The 20,178-nt window shown below is 39.7% G+C and overlaps 1 protein-coding gene across 1 annotated transcript; it reads left to right on the plus strand.

Moving 5' to 3' along the window:
* The first annotated feature begins 3,693 nt into the window (after window positions 1-3,693).
* On the plus strand, window positions 3,694-19,971 carry LOC118853510 (sulfotransferase family cytosolic 1B member 1-like). Its single transcript, XM_036763633.1, has 7 exons — window positions 3,694-3,867; window positions 9,801-9,929; window positions 12,873-12,970; window positions 14,771-14,897; window positions 17,484-17,578; window positions 18,818-18,998; window positions 19,848-19,971. Exons 1-7 carry the CDS (start codon window positions 3,723-3,725, stop codon window positions 19,958-19,960), a joined length of 888 nt encoding a protein of 295 aa, XP_036619528.1. The 5' UTR covers window positions 3,694-3,722; the 3' UTR covers window positions 19,961-19,971.
* Window positions 19,972-20,178: the final 207 nt, after the last annotated feature.

Genomic DNA, 20,178 nt, shown 5'->3' on the forward strand with positions numbered 1-20,178 from the left:
GTAAAGGGGAGGAAGCCATTGGTGAAAATAATGCAGGGATAGGCCTTGGCAAGAAATTGGCAGTATTTAAACAAAGGGGCTGAGGGATCCAAGAGTACAATGATGTGTAGAGTTGAATTGGCTATGTCTGAGGTTGAGAGTAGGAAGAGAGAAGAGTGAAGTGAGAACAGGGTAATGGCCTAAGAATGTAAAAGGAAGGAGAGAGAGGAAATTGAGGTCCAGACGATGGAGAATGATAAATTTAGGAGGGGTGAGGCATAAGGACAGTTAGAACAGTAAGAGATTATGGTCAAATAGAGGACTCTTTTTTTAATGAGGAAAGTAGAACAGCTTAATGAAATCCAGAGTGACCATATCTGTGTGTGGTGGAGAATGAGCACAGGAACAGGTCATGGGATTTAAAGAGATTAAGGAATTAGTAGTTTGGGGAGTGTGAGAAAGCATCAACATGTGTGTTGAAATCTTCTAGTAGAAGGTAGAAGCTGAGGAGGAAAGGAAAACAGCATGCCAGTCACTGAATATGTTTGCCCCATGGCAAATGGCATGAGGCCACATCCACAATAGTCAACAGGATTTAAATAATGTGTGAATTTTTAAAAGAATGAATTCAAAGGAGGTGAGGCTACTAAGTAATGAAAGCAAAAGGAGAAACTACAAGTGCCAGTGGAGAAGAAGAAGTGTTCCAACTCTACCTACAGGGCCAAGTGCCCTGTTTCAGTGATAGCAAATCAGTTGAAGGAGTAGGAAAGAAAGAGTTCCAGAATGAAGGAAATTTTGTCCACTATGGCACAGGAATTCCAGAGGGCAACATGGAAGGAGCGGACAACGTTGGAGTGGGTAAGAAGTAGAGCTGATAAAAATGGGAATGAGAAGGTAGACATCGGGGAAGAATTTGTTCCCTGGAGCTGGTGATTAAGTGGGATAAAGAAAGCAACAGGTGCTAGGAATTTGCTAGCTATAAAGGTAGTGGGTAGAAGATGAATTATAGCAGCCAGTCTCAAATAGCATCTGTACCATCTACCACAGAGGGCTGGTGTGAGGAAAGCGCTTTGTAAACCCAATGTGCCATAGAATTATGAGATAATATTAGCAAGAATTGCCCTATAAGACCTTCAAAGCAAATATGAGAGACAACTAGAGAATTTCCATTAGCATCTGAAACTCTCAAGACAGTTCTCCAAACAGAGCCACTCATTATACAGAAATCAATGACTTATTCCATTAACGAATAAATGACTTAAAAACCAGGGGAAAGTTCATAAGGATGGAAGTCATGAGGATTGAATTCTAATACCAGTTCTCCCCTGAAAAGGTAGTGGTCGGACTTCCAGCAAGTCATTCCCCCCTCTGTTGGGCAGCTAGGCACCATAGCAGGTAGAACACTGGATTTGGAGTCAGGAAGATTGGAGTTCAAATCCTGCCTCAGGTGCTTACTAAGCTTTATCACACTGAGCAACTCAACCTCTCTGAGCCTATTTCCTCATCACTAAAATGTAGATAATAATAGCACCTACCTCCCAAGGTCATTGTAGGAATCAAATGAGATCATATTCATAAAGCCCTTTGCCAAGTTTTACATATTATATAAATATATTATAAAATATTATATTATAAATATATTTTCTATATCACATGTCTTTATGTATATATACACAGATATATTTTTATATGCATATGTTATTGTTCAGTCATTTCAGTCATGTCTAACTCTTCATGACCCCAATTTGGGGTTTTCTTAGCAAAGATACTGCAATGGTTTGCCATTTCCTTCTCCAGCTGATTTTACAAATGAGGAAACTGAGGCAAACGAGAATTAAGTTGCCCAGGGTCACATAGATAGTTAAGTGTCTGAGACCAGATTTGAACTCAGGAAGATGAGTTGATTCCAGGCTCAGCATTCTAACCACTGTGTCCCCTAGCTGCCCCAAGCATGTGGATCTGTATATAGTATGTGTGTATGTTAGCCGTTATTATCTAGAACTTAGTTCTCTTGTCTATTAAATGAGGTTATGTTCAGGGATCTCTAAGGTGCCTCCCATCTCCAACATCCAAAGAAAGACCTACTCTTGAAGCTTGATAATTCATGATTGAACAACTGCAATACCCACCCCAGATTCCATTAATGTTATAACTAGTCTCAAATGAAATAAGACACAGATTCACACATGAGCATGTCTGGCTTCTCTTCACTGTATTCCAGCCCAAACTACAGTCTCCAAAGGATTAAAGCAAACCCACCTCCTGATAGAGAGGTGATGGATTCAGGGTGCAAAATCGGGCATGGATTTTTTGGATGTGACCAATATGAGAATTTGGAGTAGGCACAGATTGGAATCAGGGAGACTAATTAGGAGGCTGTTGCAATAGCTCAGGTAACAGGCAATCAGGGCTTGGTTCAAACTAAGATAGTGGCTGTGAATTGGGAGAAGGGAGCAAGATGCAAGAGACATGGTAGGGATAGAAATGCTAGGATTTGGTGACTGGTTGGATATGTGGGGTGTGGGAGAGGAGTGTGAGGAAACAAGAACGATGCTGAACTTACAAACCTTGGAGGATGGATAAGAAACTTTGGAAGAAGGGAGGTTTAGGGGGAAAGTTTTGGATCTATTGAATTTGTGATAACTCTGGGACATCCAAAGCAAATAGGCTATTTGGTGACCTAGCCTACCTGATCCTCCCCATCTCTCTTCAGCCTGGCCCCAGTCTCCATTAACAGTATTGCCAATTGGAATAATTAATACTCATTTGCAGGCTAAATGCAATGGAAATCTTGTCCAGGGAGTCTCCAGGGACTTAAATCTTCAGTACTGACCTCACAACCCCACATTTCCATTTGAATGTGGGAAAAGCTTCTCAATTCCATCTGTTTCTATTATAAAAATATCCCTTCTTTCAAGAAATGCATATCAAAATAATGAAGGGAAGGTGAAAGGGGAGGGGAGTGTTGTAATATGCACATGGAAGAATGACAACTTTCTACATTCTTAATGACTCTAGATCCCAGGTGCCAACTTCACCTTGAGGAAGCCTCTTTGTTCTCTCTGGCCAAAGACTTTCCCCCCCTCCCTTCCTGAATCTGAAGCCTTGATTGCCAAGCCTGACTGGGAGGTGATATAGATCTGAGCATTAAGAAAAGTATTATCGACTGATCTGGCATGGTTATTCAAGCCAGGGGAGGATGTTTTTCTGAGCTAAGTAGGAGTTTAACTTCAACACTAACTTTTTCTGCAGGCTCAAGTAATGAGGTTTCTCATTCCCTCTGATCTCTGCTTTATTTCTTCTCTCATTATCTCAGAGCTCTTAAAGGTTTTCTCCTAAACTTGTGTGATTACTGCTTGGTAAGGAGTAGATATGGTTATGTTGCTGGTGAGCCCCAGGATAGGGAAGAATACCGCTTAGGTTTCCACCTTCTGATTATTTGACCACAGTTTCTTTGGGTTCATGCCATGGCTTCTCACTTTGAAGCCCACTAGTCTTCAGGATCAAATTCACACTGCTTGACCTGGTATTCATGTCCACTCCTAACTTGGATTCAATCTAGCTTTGCATCCCTTCCTCCTCTATTCATGTACAAGACCTGCAAAGTTAATGGTATTTTTTTTCCTTCTCAATGTACTTTAAACCCATGTGAATTTCTGCTTTGGTCACAATGTTTTGCTGACCACAGTTTCTGGTTTGATTCCCCAGTTTTACAACGGACACATTCTCCATCTAACGCCAGAATGACTTCTCCAGATTTCATCCGACGTGATTGGGAGACTGTCCATGGCTACCCCATGGTTTATGCCTTTGCACTAAACTGGGAAAGGATTGAGCAGTTCCAATGCAGGCCAGAAGATGTTTGGATAATCACTTATCCCAAGTCTGGTGAGTGTCATGTCTTTAAAAGGGATGTCTGCCCCAAATTCATGCTTCTTTGTCCTCATAACCGTTTTCCCTTCAATCTTCACAAAACACTTGATTTTGTGACATTATAATGCAACTACAAAATAATAATTTTGTTGTTTTTCAGTCATGTCCAACTCTTCATGACCCCATTTGGGGTTTCCTTGGCAAAGATATTGGAGTGGCTTGTCATTTCCTTCTCAGCTCATTTTACAGATGAGGAACTGAGATAAATAGGGTTAAGTGAATTGCCTAAGGCCACACAGCTAATAAGGCCAGATTTAAACTCAGGAAGATGAGTCTTCCTGACTCCAGGCCTAGCATTCTGTATACTGCTCCACCTAGTTGTCCTCAACAACAATATTTCATACTCATGCCAACCCTGTGATATATGGAGACAGACAGATAGATAGATAGATAGACAGACAGACAGACAGATAGATAGACAGACAGACAGACAGACAGATAGATAGATAGATAGACAGATAGACAGATAGACAGATAGATAGATAATCAGAGTTGATTCAGAAAATATAAAACCAAGTTCTTGGACCCCAAATTAAGAACACTTGCCTAGGTAGCCTATAATGTGTGCATACACATGCGCGCACGCACACACACACACACACACACACACACACACACACCTTTCACAAGGTTAGCGTGAGGATCAAAGGGGATGATGTATATGAAAGCCCTCATAAAATATAATGTCTTACACAAGTGGAAGTTGGGTGATATAAATCCATCAGTGAGTCTGGGCTTACAAGGAAAACCGTGGCTTTCTCCTCACTCTCACTGCTTCTCTTGCCCATTTTCCTACACTCCCCACTTAGCCTAGAGAACTCAGGCTTCTTGCTTCTTCTGCTTAATGTGTGACTATGTATCTCACCCCCCTTCCCTCTGAAACCTCTCCGTGTTTCTTATTTTTTCTCCTCTGCCTCTAGCACTCAGGGTTCTTTTCTTTGGAAATCCGTTTACAGCCAGCTTAATTTCTTTTCTCTGAGACTGAATTATTTAAATTTTCTGTATCTCATTTTGTTGCCCTTAGTATTTCACATTTTGTTAGTATTCGGCCATTTCATTTGTTGTCATTTTTGCTGGCAGATAATTGGGTAAAACAGTTTATAATAATTTCATTTACTTTCTCTTCATATGTTATGAATTCCTTTGTTTTTTATTTTGACAATTTGGTTTCATTCTTTTTTATTAAATTAGTTGTTTTTTTCTCTTTTTGAAAAAAAAGCTTTTAATTTCATTTGAAATTTAAATATTGAAATTTAATTAATTTGAAAAATTAATTAATAATTAATTATTTAATTGTTGGTTGTTATCAATTTCGTTTATCTCTTCTTTAATTTTTCATAATTTTTATTTTGTTGTCTAACCAGAGTTTTTTTATTAGTTGATTTTTCTACTTGCATGCTCAAATCATTAATCTGTCATTTTTATCTTTTGTTGATGAAAATGCTTAGAGATATAAATTTCCCCCTCATGATTGCTTTATTTGAATGCCAGAATTTTTGTGATTTTTCATTGATGAAAATCTATTTGGTGAAAAATGAAATGAAAATTTATTTCATCTTTGTACCCCTTGATCCAACCATACCACTACCGGTTGTTGTTCAGTCACATCCAATTCTTCATGACCCCATCTGGGGTTTTTTGGCAGAGATACTGAAATGGTTTGTCATTTCCTTCTCCAGCTCATTTTACAAATGAGGAAACTGAGGCAAACAAGGTTAAGGGACTTTTCCAGAGTCCCAAAGCTACTAAGTGTCTGAGGCCAGATTTGAACTCAGGAAGATGAGTCTTCCTCTCTCCATGTCCAGTGCTCTATCCACTATGGCACTACCTAGTTGCCCCTCCCACTACCAGACATATGCTCAAAGAGGCCGAAAGGAAGGGCTCTTTAAGTACAATAATATTTATAGTAATACTTTTTTGTTGTGGCAAACAACTAGAAACAAAGGAGGTACCTACCAATTAGAGAATGAATGAGCAAATTTTAACATATAAACATAATGGAATATTATTATGCCACAAGAAATAATGCAAGAAACTTACTCAGAGAAATCTAGGAAGACTTCCATGAACTGATTCGCTGAGAAGTGAGCAGAACTAGGAGAATTATTTATGCAGTGACTACAATAATATAAAAGACAACAACTTTGAAAGATCTAAGAACTCTGATCAATGCAGTGACCAGCCACAAGTCAAAAGACTAGCGACAAATCCCTCTTCTCACCTCTTGGCAGAGAAGCGATGGGCTTGTCACTTGAAGTTGAGAATGAAATGTCTGTTTTCAGACATGGTAAAAATAAATGGATTTGCTTTGTTTGCTTATACTTTTTTGTTACAAGAGAGGGCTTAGATTAGGGGAGAAGAGTTCTGTATAAGAGTTGGGAAGAAATAATGGGGTGTCCTCTGAAAAGTAAAAGATAGAAAAGAACATCATTGAAATATTTTTGAAGTACATAGAAGAAATTGGAAAGAAGTTCATGATGGTTCAGAAACAAGCAAGGCAGTGTTAGTACTGTGGTATTCAATTTGATATTAGCATTTTCAAAATAAGCCATATATAATAGAGTCACAGTTTCATAGACAGCTTCCTTTTCTGTTTTTCTTTGTACATTAATATAATAGAGTCACAGTTTCATAGACAGCTTCCTTTTCTGTTTTTCTTTGTACATTAAAATCTTCATTTTGTTGGTTTGTCAAGTTCCAAACAAAAAAAAATATTCTTGGGGTGTGGGGGCTGGAGGGAAGGAATTGTATAGTTATCCCTTCCCCATTGTGGAGGTTAAGGACGCAGCCCCCATGATCTGGAAAATCTGTGTAAAAAATTTTGGCCCTCCTTTCATGCCAGAGAGAAATATGAATTATTATTGAAAGATAAAATATGTTGATATTACACAATTCTAGTTTCTAAACTTTTTCTGTCTTGTCTACTGGCCTTGTCTGAGGCTTCTGTAAAACTACCAAAAAATTCGCATTTAGTTTCTTATACCAACCTGAGATATATTGAAACCACAATGGGGAAAGTCATGATGTGGAAGGGATAAGTGTACTTGAATATCTTTAAGAGTTTTTCTAGCTCTAAATGCAATAATCCTAATCTAAGTGGTGGGAGTCAACAAACTTAGAGGGAAAATGAGGACAGTAAGCCTTCCTCCATTCCCACTTAGCCTGGTGCATTTACCAGGTCAGAACACACCTCATTGAAAAATTCAAACATAGGTGTGAACAAAGCCTGGACATCAATCAAAAGGCATTTCAACCAGGTGCATGGCAAGACTGTTGAGACTGGTCAAAGGACTCAGTGATGCCATCTGAGTCTGCTGTAAAAATAGCATACCAGCTCAGAACCCGGGAGTTCGAGCATCTAGAAACTGAACTATGGAAGCCTCCAGCAAGCTCCCAAGGAAGGATAGAGTCCTCCCCAGAGCAAGACTTTTCTGAATTCGTGAACTTCAAAGGATAAGAGGATTTGGATTTTTCATAAGTACTTCCAGGACAGCAACAACTGATAGCAGTGTCTGCAACAAGAACTGAGGTCAGACTGGACATGATGAGGAAAGGCAAATCCAGAACTTTACAAGGAACTTGGCAGAAAAGCCACCCCATACCTAGGGAGAACATCTTAAGAATTCCAACCAAAGGACTTCCAGGAGTTGTGAGTTAAATGCCCAAAGGGCGATAAAAATGTGTATACCCTTTGACCCAGCAATACCACTTCTAGGACTATATCCCAAAGAGATCATACAAGTGGGAAATTGACCCGTATGTACAAAAATATTTATAGCAGCTCTCTTTGTGGTGGCAAAGAATTAGAAATCAAGGGGATGTCCATCAGTTGGGGAATGGCAAAATAAGTTGTGGTATATGAATGTAATGGAATACTATTATGCTATAAGAAATGAGGAACAGATGGACTTCATTATAACCAGGAAAGACTTATATGAACTGATGCTGAGTGAAGAGAGAAGAACCAGGAGATCATTATACATGATTACAGACACACTATATCTGTAAGGACTAACTTTGATAATTTGACTCTTCTCATCAATACAAGGCTCAAAGACAACTCCAAAAGACTCATGATGGAAAAAGCTATGCACATCCAGAGAAAGAATTATGGAGTCTGAATGCAGATTGAGGCAAACTATTTGCTCTCTCTTTTTTTTTCCTTCTTTTTTGGTTTCGTTTCTCCTTTCTCATGATTCATTCACTGGTTATAATTCTTCTTTACAACTGGACTATTATATAAATAAGTTCAGTGTGAAGGTGTATGTAGAACCTACATTGGATTACATGCCATCTGGGGGGGAGGGGGGAGTAGAGGGAGGGAGAGAAAATTTGGAACCCAAAAACTTGTGGAACTGAATGTTGTAAACTAAAAATAAAGAAAGAAATTTATAAAAAAAAAAAAGAAAGAAATATACAATTAAAAAATAGAAGTTGCGAGTTACCCCTTGGAAGGACACCATGGGCTCTAACAGTGAACCCACTTTCCCCTGGACTCTGTACGTGCTTAGGGAGAATGTGCCACTTCTATAGGGAGGTGCTTTGTACCAACTATATTGCCTTAGTAAATACTCGTTTCTAAAAGGAAATTCATCTGTCTGACTCATTGAAATTAAATAATGGGGGGAAAGGGAAAGAATACTCGTGGGAGTGCATGAGCTATAGCATTGGATAAGTGTTTCCCAACCCTTGGGGCTATGCCTAGCTTCCAAGGAGACAAGTAGAATAACCCTGACCACCATGCCAGATAGTACAAGTAGGGATTAGGAGAGTAAGTCTAGAGTCTACAGGTGCTACACTGTTACCTGACCTCTGAGTCTTAGTTTCTTAATGTGTTAAATGACCATATAATACTTGCTGTATCTGCATCATTGGGCAGGTATCTGTCTATCTATCTATCCATCTACCAGTCTATCTATCTATCTATATCTGTATCTCACAGACTTGGTGTGAGGATGAAATATTGTTGAGGGCAGCTAGGTGGCACAATAGAGTGTTGGGCCGGGAGTCAGTTAGACTCCTTTTCATGAATTCAGATCTGGTCTCAGACACTTCCTATCTGTGTGACCCTGAGCAAGTCACTTAATTCTATTTGCTTCAGTTTCCTCATCATAAAATGAGCTGGAGAAGGGAATGGCAAACTACTCCAGTATCTCTGACAAGAAAACCCCAAATGGGGTCACAAAGAGTCAGACACAACTGAAAAATGATTCAGCAACACCAAAAACCTATTCCACCAGGCTGTTTGGAGGAACAAATGAAAGTATGTCTATAAAGGGCTTTTCAAACTTTAAAGCACCTGCATAAATGTCAGCTGCCATCATCTTCTACAGGAAGTCTTTCCCAATCCCTCTAGTCCTAGTACTGTTAATTATTTCCTATTCATCCTGTATAGGGCCAATTTCTTTCCTTGCTGTCTCCACCATTAGACGGTGAGCTCCTAGAGGGCAGAGGCTGTCTTTTGCCTCTCTTTGTAAATCCCCTCCGCTTAGCACAGTGTCAAACACATAGCAAGTGCTTAATAAATTGTTTTAAGTCTAAGTCTATTGACTTACGGACTGTTACTAATAACAACTGCAATAAAATAAAAATAACCATAGTAATAGCTAACATTTATACGGTACTTTAAGGTTTACAAAGTGCTCTACAGATATTAACTCGTATCATCCTTCCAGCAACTCTGGGAAGTAAGTGCTGAGGCAGAAAGCAGTTTAAGCCCCGTTCTCAGGGTCACGTTGCTAATGAGTGTGTGAAGCAGGATTGAAAGTGAGTTCTTCCAGACTCCAAATCCAGCCCAGTCTCCACAGACACCTACGTACCTCGTTATGACTTGTACCCTTGAATACAAATTAAATGGATGACTGTACTATTTTTTTCCTTTATTTCAGGTACCACATGGGTGAGTGAAATCATGGACTTAATTAAAAGTGATGGGTCTGTTGAAAAACAGGAAAAAGCTCCAATTGGCCATCGAATCCCAATGATGGAGTTAGCAGCTCCTGGGATAATTACTGCAGGTAAATGTCAAATTTTTCCTTTTCATGGAAGGGAATAATGGAGTGGGGGAAGGGGGCAGCATAAGGTAATTAAGGGAACACCATACTGAGCTCTAGGAGACCTGGGTTGGAGTCCTAGACAAGCCCTTTGCTAACTCTTGGCATTTTTTTTTCTCAGAATCATTTTCTTCCTCTATAAATCAGGTGGTTGGACTAGGTGCCTTCTAAGGTCTTTCCTAGCTTCAAATCTCACCCTATCACATTAGAACCATTATTACTCAGTTATTGCATGAAAACTCACTACTTAATCTATATCTTTCTAGGCCAGGGCTGTCCAACCTTGGGTTTTTATTGAAACAATCGGCAATATATTTTGCTTTGCCATTTCAGTGAGAGCTCTGCAGTAGTTCAGCTTCATTTACTAAAGCATTTATGTAAATTTCTATGCTTGTAGACGGGCACATAAATCACACTGCGGGCAGCATGTTGGACAGCCCTGTTCTAGGCAGCTACAGTGGTATGACGGATAGAGGGATAGAGCACTGATCCTGGAGTCAGGAAGAGCTGAATTCAAATCCAGCCTCAGATACTTATCAGCTGTGTGGCCCTGAGCAAGTCACTTATGCTCCATCTGCTTCGGTTTCCTCATATGTAAACCACAATAATAATAGTATCTACTTCCCCAGGTTACTGAGAGAATCAGAGGTAGCCCTCAGCACAATGCCTTAGACACTACTGAAATGCTAGCTAGCTATTATCAGCATGATTATCTTCTCCAGGACAAAGTTTCTAGAAGGCTCAGTCTTTTGTCCTAAAAAATAGAAACACACCCACTAACCTGTGCAATAGGATCACACCCCACCCCACCTCCCTGCTGCCCATTGACTTAGAAAGCCAGATATTAACATTATCTATGTTTTGTGTAATAAGTATTGTATTGCTTGCCTTCTCAGTGGGTGGAAGAGGGGTTGGGGGAGGGAGAGAATTTGGTACTCAAAATAAAAAATTGATCAGAATCTCCACCCTCAAAAAAATCATTATCTATGTTCTATTATAATTGGATGCCGATCAACCCCATGAGTGAGCCCTACACCTCCAGCCCAGGCAAGAGAGGAAGATCCAGTCTTAAAAAAAAAATCACAGGTCCAGACCTTATCTTGATTAATGAAACATGCTGGTCTACAGGAAATATATTCTTTTTTCTCCGTGGTATCAGCCTCTGTATAAATTACTTGGAGTTGTAGAAGGGACAATACATGGACCTGAAAAATGTCCTTCTGTTCCTCATAGCATATCATTGAATCCTAGACTTAGATCCGGAAAGGCCTATAGAGGCAAATTGAGTCCACTCCGTTCATTTTACAGATGAGGAAACCGAAGCTCAATGACATTAATTGACTTGTCAAAGACAAATAGTAAGTGTAAGAGGGTGGAATTTGAAAGGCCATGTTGCCTCTGAATATATATTCTGCACAAATTATTTGCATGGTTGGCTATACAATACACGGACCTGTAGTGTTTTCAGGGAGCCACTAGGTGGCGCCATAGTGCATAGACGGCCAGACCTGGAGTCAGGAAGACTCATCTTCCTGAGTTCAAATCTGGCCTCAGACATGTCCTCGCTGTGTGACCCTGGGCAAGTCATTTCACCCTGTTTGCCTCAGTTTCCCCATCTGTGAAATGAGCTGGAGAAAGAAATCATAAATCATTCTAGTATCTTTGTCACAAAGTGTCGGACATGACTAAAAATGACTGAAAAACAAGTGTTTTCAATGTCCAAAATTCAACTAATGAGACTGAAACCAGTCTTCTACAGTGTTGTGCAGTCATAGAGTTGTCTGAAACCAAGAGACATTTTCAATTTGTCCAGGGTTACACAGCCAGGAAACATAAACCCAGCTATTTCTGATTCCAAGTACAGTACTCTGTCCACTACTCCATATTGCCCAAGAGAGAATGTATTAGCAGGGACAAAGCTGTTAGAAATACTCTTGACACTGAAATTCAGGTATCAGGGACAATTTATTATTATTGAGGAATCCAAAGGAATTGGAAAAGTTACTGGCCAGAAGTGGACACCACCCTTCTTAGGAAGGGGGAGTGGGGAATACAGGAGTGAGACCAACTTTATTCTATTAGACTGACATAGATTGATGCACCATCAGCTCAGTATCTCCCTTCAGAGAATGGATTGGTCTGCTCCCTTCTGGGTTACAGTCTTCCCTATACACCCCCAACATGCAACTCCTTGGCATGTTCCTCCCCACAACATACATCCCATGTTCAAAAATGGTGGAAAACTCCTCCCTGTGGCTGTGTAAGGTAATATTCAATTAACCAACTAAGCATGTGTGGTAGCCATTTGACCCAGTTTTCTCTTCAACCCTGACCATTCTCTAGCCAGTTTAGACCAGTTTTCCTAACATCCTGAATCTGTGGTTTCTGCAAAACCACAAACTTTATTCCCATTGACTGAGGACCCTCATCCTGGTTAATTTTTACTCCCTTCTTTGTTCAAGCTGACACGTCATTAATTATTCTATGGAACTTAATCAACTCTTCTGTGGAAACCTAACTTTCCCTAACTTTTACCCATCTCTCACAAAGCTATAAGCAAAAACATTTTCCATAATTCTGAGATATGGTAGTTCTTTGACCATTAAAGGGAACCAAGTGTGCAAAGGTTCCTCTAAGACACAATCATGCCTTTCATTCAGCTGCAGCCTTTGTTTTCAGTGGTCCTCTGGTGAGTTGACACGGTAAGGAGGGAGAAGGGTGGGTAGGGGATTCCATCTCCGCCTTTCCCAGCACAAGAAAAGGCAAAGACAACTGGAGATTGGGTTAATCTTCCCAAGCAAATAATACTTTTCAGAAAGTTGCGGGAAAGCTATCGGTTAAGACAAGACGGTAGAAATTTCAAGGGGAAAATCTAATTTCTGTATGTATCAAATGGACTTTTCTCAGGTACAGATCTTTTAGAAAAGATGCCATCTCCTCGATTTGTGAAGAGTCACCTGCCAATTTCCCTCCTTCCTAAGAATTTCTGGGAGTGCAACTGCAAGGTAACCACATCCTTGAGAGGCAGAGCACCAGACCAGGAGACAGAAGGGGTGGGGCAGGACCCTCAGTAGATTATAGAACCTGTGTATGTGAAAGTACATGGGAAACTGTACACTGATAGACAATGCAAACTGGTATTATCATCTACCTTCCCTCCCTACCCACAATCCTAAGAGTATAAAGACGTAAGTAACTTAAGCATTGCTTCCAGCTTAATTTTCTACAGTTTTCAAGTCAAATCCTCACCTATGTGATGCTTAGTTTCTCAGCAGGGAGAAAAGGGATGGGTGATAGGTGACAAAAGTCACACTTTAAGGACTAATTAAATGTCAGTCCCTACTATGTGCCAGGAACTAGGCCAAGTGCTGGGGATAAAAAGAAAAGAAAAAGCCACTCTGCTCTACAGGATCCCACAGTTGAATGGGGGAGACATGTAAACTGTATGCCAACAAGAACTAGTCAAGATGAATTGGAGATTATCAATAGAATCAAAAAGGATCGGGAAGGGCTTACTGTAGAAAATAGAATTTTAACTGAGGCTATGTGCAAATAATTTTGCAACTCAAATCAATCACATTGATTGATTCAATATGATGTTTATTAAATGCCTACTGTTTTTAAGGCAGCATCCACAGCACTGTGGAGAGGGAGAGGGAGAGGGTGAGAGACTATACCTTAATCATTAGTATAGGCATTCCCTTTACTAATGCAATTCTCCACCTTCTCTGCAACTGAGGGTCTTAGAGAGTTGTTGAGAGAACTTCGAAGTTACACGTTTTGCTCACAGTCCCATGGCCAGGATGTGTCAAAACCAGGATTTACAAACCCAGGTCTTCATGGCTTTCAGGCTGGCATTCTCTCTTTCTGCCTCTCAGACAGAGGGGGGAGGGAGCAAAGAAAAAAAAAGCAATTCCTGACCTCAAGAAGCTTCCACGTGGAACCCACGCTCCACCCCATCCCCAAGATTTCTGGGTTTACATAAAAGGAGTCCAATCCTGGGGGTTAACACTCTCAACATCGATGTTTTCATTTTCTTTCTCTTGCTTGTTGTTTCTTGTTGAATTTAAGCCAGGAAAGTGTTCCAGATTAAGCTTAGATATGTCTAAGCTATCCTAAATGTGGGTAATGGGGTCTTCATCTCCCACACAAGTACTCCATATCTAATATGGGAACTAGGTATGGGAGGGCCTTTGTTTTCCCATCAGAGAAAATGAGTAAGATTCAAAGGACTCCCAGAAACCCATAAACAGATGCAGAAACATGGGGATGGGGCAGCTTGCAAACAGTCTCTGTTGGAGGCAAGGCCTGACTCTGGCTGTCTGGTGCTTCAGGCTCAGGATTGGAATAAAATGTGATACTTGCAGGCCACCTAATATAACAAAAGATGGGTTTACTTAACCATAGTCATCAAAAGAACACTCAGAAAGGATTCAGGTACAAATGGCCCCACTCAACTCCAAACAGCAGCCAGCTTTATGGTGTGATGGATAGAGCACCAGGCCTTGAGTCAGGAAGATATGAGCTCAAATCCAGCTTTAGAAACTTACTATCTGTGTAACCCTAGGCAAGTCACTTAACCCTGTTTGCCTCAGTTTCCTCATCTGTAAAATGAGCTAGAGAAGGAAATGACAAACTATTCCAGTATCTTTGCCAAGAAAACCCCAAAAAAGGGTCACGAAGAGTTGGCTTTTGATCTTTACTTTTCCCATTCCCAAAGCTCAGGTAGTTTTAGCCACAGATTTAAATGGGGAACTCCTCAGCACTCTCTAATAATGGCTCTTTCCTCCGATGCCTGCCTACAGATAATCTATGTGGCTCGGAACGCCAAGGATGTGGCAGTCTCCTATTACAATTTTGACAGAATGAACAAGTTCCACCCAGAGCCAGGCACATTTGCTGAGTACCTAGAGAAATTCATGTCTGGGAATGGTAAGCAAAGCAATTAAGACAAACTTACTGGGATAAGAGTCACAAAAGATGCTCCTGGTAGAAATACTGTATGGATCAGAAAGTGATCAGTAAATGCAGGGTTTTATCATCGTGATCCCATCTAAGTCTTTGCCCTCTTCAATGTCCATCTTCTTGGTTCCTCTGTTTGATGGGCGTAATGCCAATGTGATGCCCAGAGCAGCTGCTATGAATACGCATAGGCATTTCCAGGGTTGGTTCCCAAATACAAAAACACTCTCTTCCTCAAAGACAAAACCAAAATATTTATTTGAACATTACTGTTAGGGTACCCAAAGGCAAGATTTAGCAAGGTATTCACCACCAATCCAGGAAGGGTCCCTCATCCCCCATCTCAAGCATTCTTGAAATTCCCTTACATAAGCAAGTTCCTCCCTCCACCCAGTTCTCTCTAGGCCCACACCTCTCCCTCCAAGCATACGATATGTACTATTTCCAATCAAAGCACTTAACTGGCTTAGTGCCAAGAAGCTTGGAAATCATCATTTAAGTGGAAAGGCATGCAAATCTCTCTGGCCCAGAGCCTAATCGGCTCTGCTGCAGGGCTCTGTGAGGCCTATTAAAGGGTGGGGAAGATCTAACCCTACCACAGGCTTTCTATATCTTTCCATGTTCTTTCTTTTTCTTTATGTTCTTCCAATAAACCTGTAACCAATACTTCTACGTGCTTCCCTTTCCCTGCTACTAGATGTTCAATTTAACAATCACACAATCAGCAAGAAGTTTTGGGGGTTGAGAGGAGAGGAGAAAACTCATTTTCTTCTTCCTCCTGTACTTTCATATCCAGGGTTAAGGCAGATTACTGACGTACTTCACTAGATGTCTAGAGATCCCAACCTAGTGTGGGCATATGTCTAGCCTGAAATGTTTCTCTTTTTTTAATTAATTTTTTTTTTAGTTTACAACACTCAGTTCCACAAGTTTTTGAGTTCCAAATTTTTTCCCCCTCCCTCTCCTTCCCCCCCCCATGGCATGTAATCTGATATAGGTTCTACATATACCTTCACATTAAACTTATTTTCCCAATAATCAAGTTGTAAAGAAGAATTATAACCAATGAAATGAACCATGAGAAAGATGGAACAAAACCAAAAATAAAATAAAATTTAAAAAAAAGAAAGAAAGCAAATATTTTGCTTCAGTTTGCATTCAGACTCCATAATTCTTTCTCTGGATGTGGATAGTCTTTTCTGTCATGTTAGAAATACACTTGACACCGAAATTCAGGCATCAAGGGCAATTTATCATTATTGTTGAAGAATCCAAAGGAACTGGGCTTACCTTCATGGCCAGGAGCAGACTCCACCCTTCTTCAGGAAGAGGAAGTGGGGAATACAGGAGTGAGACCAACTTTATTCTGTTAGTTTGACGTAGATTGATGCACCATCAGCTCAGTACCTCCCTTCAGAGAATGGATTGGTCTGCTCCCTTCTGGGTTACAATCTTCCCTACGTGCCCCCCACATGCAACTCCTTGGCATGTTCCTCCTCCAACATACATCCCATGTTCAAAAATGGTGGAAAACTCCTCCCTGTGGCTGTGTAAGGTAATATTCAATTAGCCCATTAAGCATGTGTGGTAGCCATTTGACCCAGTTTTCTCTTCAATCCTGACCATTCTCTGGCCAGTTTAGACCAGTTTTCCTAACATCCTGAATCTGTGGTTTCTGAAAAACCACAGATTTTATTCCCATTGGCTGGGGACCCTTATCCTGGTTAATTTGTACTCCTTCTTTGTTCAGGCTGATACTTCATTAATTATTGTGTGGAACTAAATTAACTTTTCTGTGGAAACCTAACTTTCCCTAACTTTTACCACTCTCTCACAATCATGAGTCTTTTGGAGCTGCCTTAGAACCTTGCATTGTTGAGAAGAGCTAAGTCTATCAAAGTCTATCAAAGTCTATTATCATAGAAGCAATGTGTCTGTGGTTATGTACAAGGATCTCCTGGTTCTGCTCCCTTCACTTATCATCAGATCATATAAGTTTCTCCAGGTTCTTATGAAGTCCATTTGCTCCTCATTTTTTGTAGCACAATAGTATTCCATTACATTCATATACCACAATTTGTTTAGCCATACCAGATATTAAACTGTATTATAAAGCAGAAGTCATCAAAACTACTTAGTACTGGCTAAGAAATAGAGTGGTGGATCAGTGGAATAGTTTAGGTACATGAGAACATGGTAATCTAAAGATAAAACCCAAAGAGTCCAGCTTCCGGGCTAAGAACTCACTATTTCACAAAAACTTCTGGGAAACTGGAAAGTAGTATGGCAGAAATTGGGCATAGACCAATATCTTACTCCATATACCAAAATAAAGTCAAAATGGGTTCATGATTTAGTTATAAAGGCTGATAATATAAGCAATTTGGGAGAGAAGGGAATAGTTTACCTGTCAGATCTATGGAGAAGGGAAGAATTTATGACTAAACAAGAGTTAGAAAGCATTATGAAATGCAAAATGGATAATTTTGATTGCATTAAACTGAAATGTTTCTAATGCACTTCTCCTCTCTATTTTATTTTGTTTTCTGAATGTAGTGGCCTACGGCTCCTGGCATGAACATGTCACAAGCTGGTGGGAGAAGAAGAAAGATCACCCCATACTTTATCTGTTCTATGAGGACATAAAAGAGGTGGAGTTAACACAGTGATATATTTCAGCAAATCCTTTTCATACCAATAAGATGGAAAGTCGATTCCAGCAAATGTGAAATAGGCAAATTGATGGTCAAAGGTTTCCATCTATACTAACCTCTTGCCTTCTATACAAACATCTATTGAATGAGTGATTTCCATCTTATTTTAGTTTTTAGAGATTAGATTTGCATAATTGTGGCCATTAGAAGGTTCAGCTATAATTGATATGATAATCCCAGAGTAATTTTTGCTTCAAATTCTTCAGATTGACTTCCATGAAATCAAAGGATCTGGGTTCATATCCCAGTTCTAATGTTTATTAATTGTGTGTCTTTAAGTATGTCAATGTCTGTCTCAAATCTCTACTAAACTAAGTGAACTCTACACTGTCTTCCTGGGCTTATACAACCAGTAGGTGACAGAATCATAATGCATCTCATGATTCAGTTCATGGAATCATAGACATAGAACTGGAAGGAACCTTAGAGTACCTCTGATCCCAAATCCTCCTTTTATAGATGAGCACACTGAGTCTTAGAGAGATAAAGTAATTTACCAAAGTTCACATAACTAGCAAGAGGTCAAAGTCTCCCACTGCATCCAGGATCATCATCAGTCTTGCCACAGGGCCCTATTGACTCTGGAGGGGAAAGAGAGGCTGATAACGGCATAGCTCTGCCTCACTTAAATCTAATTCACTAGCAAGTGGAGACATCACCATCCTAATGTCTCTTAGAGAACAAAGGATGAAGAACAACAACAAACAGCAAGTATCAGAGTCAAGATTTGAGCCTAGGTCTTCAATGTGCTTTCCATCTCCAAAAACAGCATTCGTTATAGATCAAATGAGAATGAATTATTTATGATTATTTTTTAATCCAATAAACACTGATTAAATTTTAAAATTAATTTTTTAGTTTTAAGAACAAAATAATTTTTCCCCTTTTTTATCAGTGTGTAACTTTGTGGTTCAGCTGAAATTTAAAGATTAAATTAAAGGTATCAAGAAAGCTTAATAAGGATTATTGAATAATCATCTCACTATGGGAATCCATATGACTTAGAATCAAATGCATTGACAAATATTTACATTGTTGAGCAAATAAAAGCATGTTTGGAAGAGGGAGTTACAAATTTTAAAATCACAGACCTTTTCTTTAACTGATTTAAATTTAGTTCACCATACTACTAAGCACCTCTTTCTTGTTTCTCAAAGTGTCTTTCTCCATCCATAGGACCCGAAGAGAGAAATTCGGAAAGTGATGCAATTCCTAGGGAAGAAACTGGATGAAGCAACCTTGGACAGAATTGTCCAACACACCTCCTTTGAAAATATGAAAGATAACTTGATGGTGAATTACAAGTCATTACCAACTACCTTGATGGATCATAATATCTCTCCTTTCATGCGCAAGGGTAAATATCTCCATTTTTAACTTTTTTGGTTCAAACCTAAAATTTTATCAATGTAGGAAACTCCCAGTATGGAAAGACCCTCCACCAATACAGTTTAGTGCTTCACTGATTTGTCATTTATAGTCTAAAAGAGTTGTCTGGAGCATTGAGACATTAAATACCTTGTCCGTGGTTACCCAACTATTCCTGACTCCAAAGCGACCTTCTGTCCACTACAGAAGCTACCTCTCCAAATAGCACCATAAGTTTGAAAGTCCAAATCTAAACAATTATGTTGGGAACAGAAATTAAAAGTTATCTGGTCAAATCCTCTTATTCTATACATGTGTCAACTAATGCCCATGGGTGTTAAGTCCAAGATCAAGCATCTTATAAGCAGGAGAACTGGAATCATCATTGTCATCATTATTAATATTGTAGTTGTTGTGGTTGTCTGGTGCTTTAAGACTGGCAAAGCACTTTACAATCCTGGAATGCAGGTGCTATTATTAGCCTCATTTTACAGTTAAGGAAACCAAAGTACAAAGAGATAATTTGCCCAAGATCACAGAGCCAGCATCAGAGGACGGATTTGAATTCAGATCTTATCCTACCAGGTCTAGTGCTCAATCCACTGCACCACCTAGCTGTCTCAACCCTTTTGGAACTTTATTTCCTCTCATTTCAGCCTAAGGAGAGATGGCATGCCTTTCTTCCTCTAGTCATAATGATGGCCAGAATCAATTGTTAACAACTATTAAAATGTTATTTGGTTCCTCCAATGTTCATTAACCCCTCCCCCTCTTCCTCAATACCTTCATAAGTGGGTTGGTATTTTCATCCACTTTTTTTTTTCTCCTTGGTCTTCAGGGATTGCTGGTGACTGGAAGAACTACTTCACTGTGGCACAAAATGAGATATTTGATGCAGATTATGAGAAAAAGATGAGTGGAACAACACTGAAGTTCCGCACTGAAATCTGAAAAAAAAAAGGGGGGGGGGTTATGCAATAAACGGATTTGTTGCAATTTCATTTCAACAAATATCTCTAATGAAATTTTTTTCCTTAACCTAGAAAATAAAAGCAACTGTCTCTATGGTTCAAATAAGAGTAACTGCATAAGAGAACAGAGCCAAAAATTGGGGCAATTTCTAAGAAAACCAGCTCCTCTCCAACTTCTGACCAATAGTTTTCTTTTTT

This window comes from Trichosurus vulpecula, chromosome 6 (genome assembly GCF_011100635.1).
Source record: "Trichosurus vulpecula isolate mTriVul1 chromosome 6, mTriVul1.pri, whole genome shotgun sequence".
In the NCBI taxonomy this organism is placed as follows: Eukaryota; Metazoa; Chordata; class Mammalia; order Diprotodontia; family Phalangeridae; genus Trichosurus; species Trichosurus vulpecula.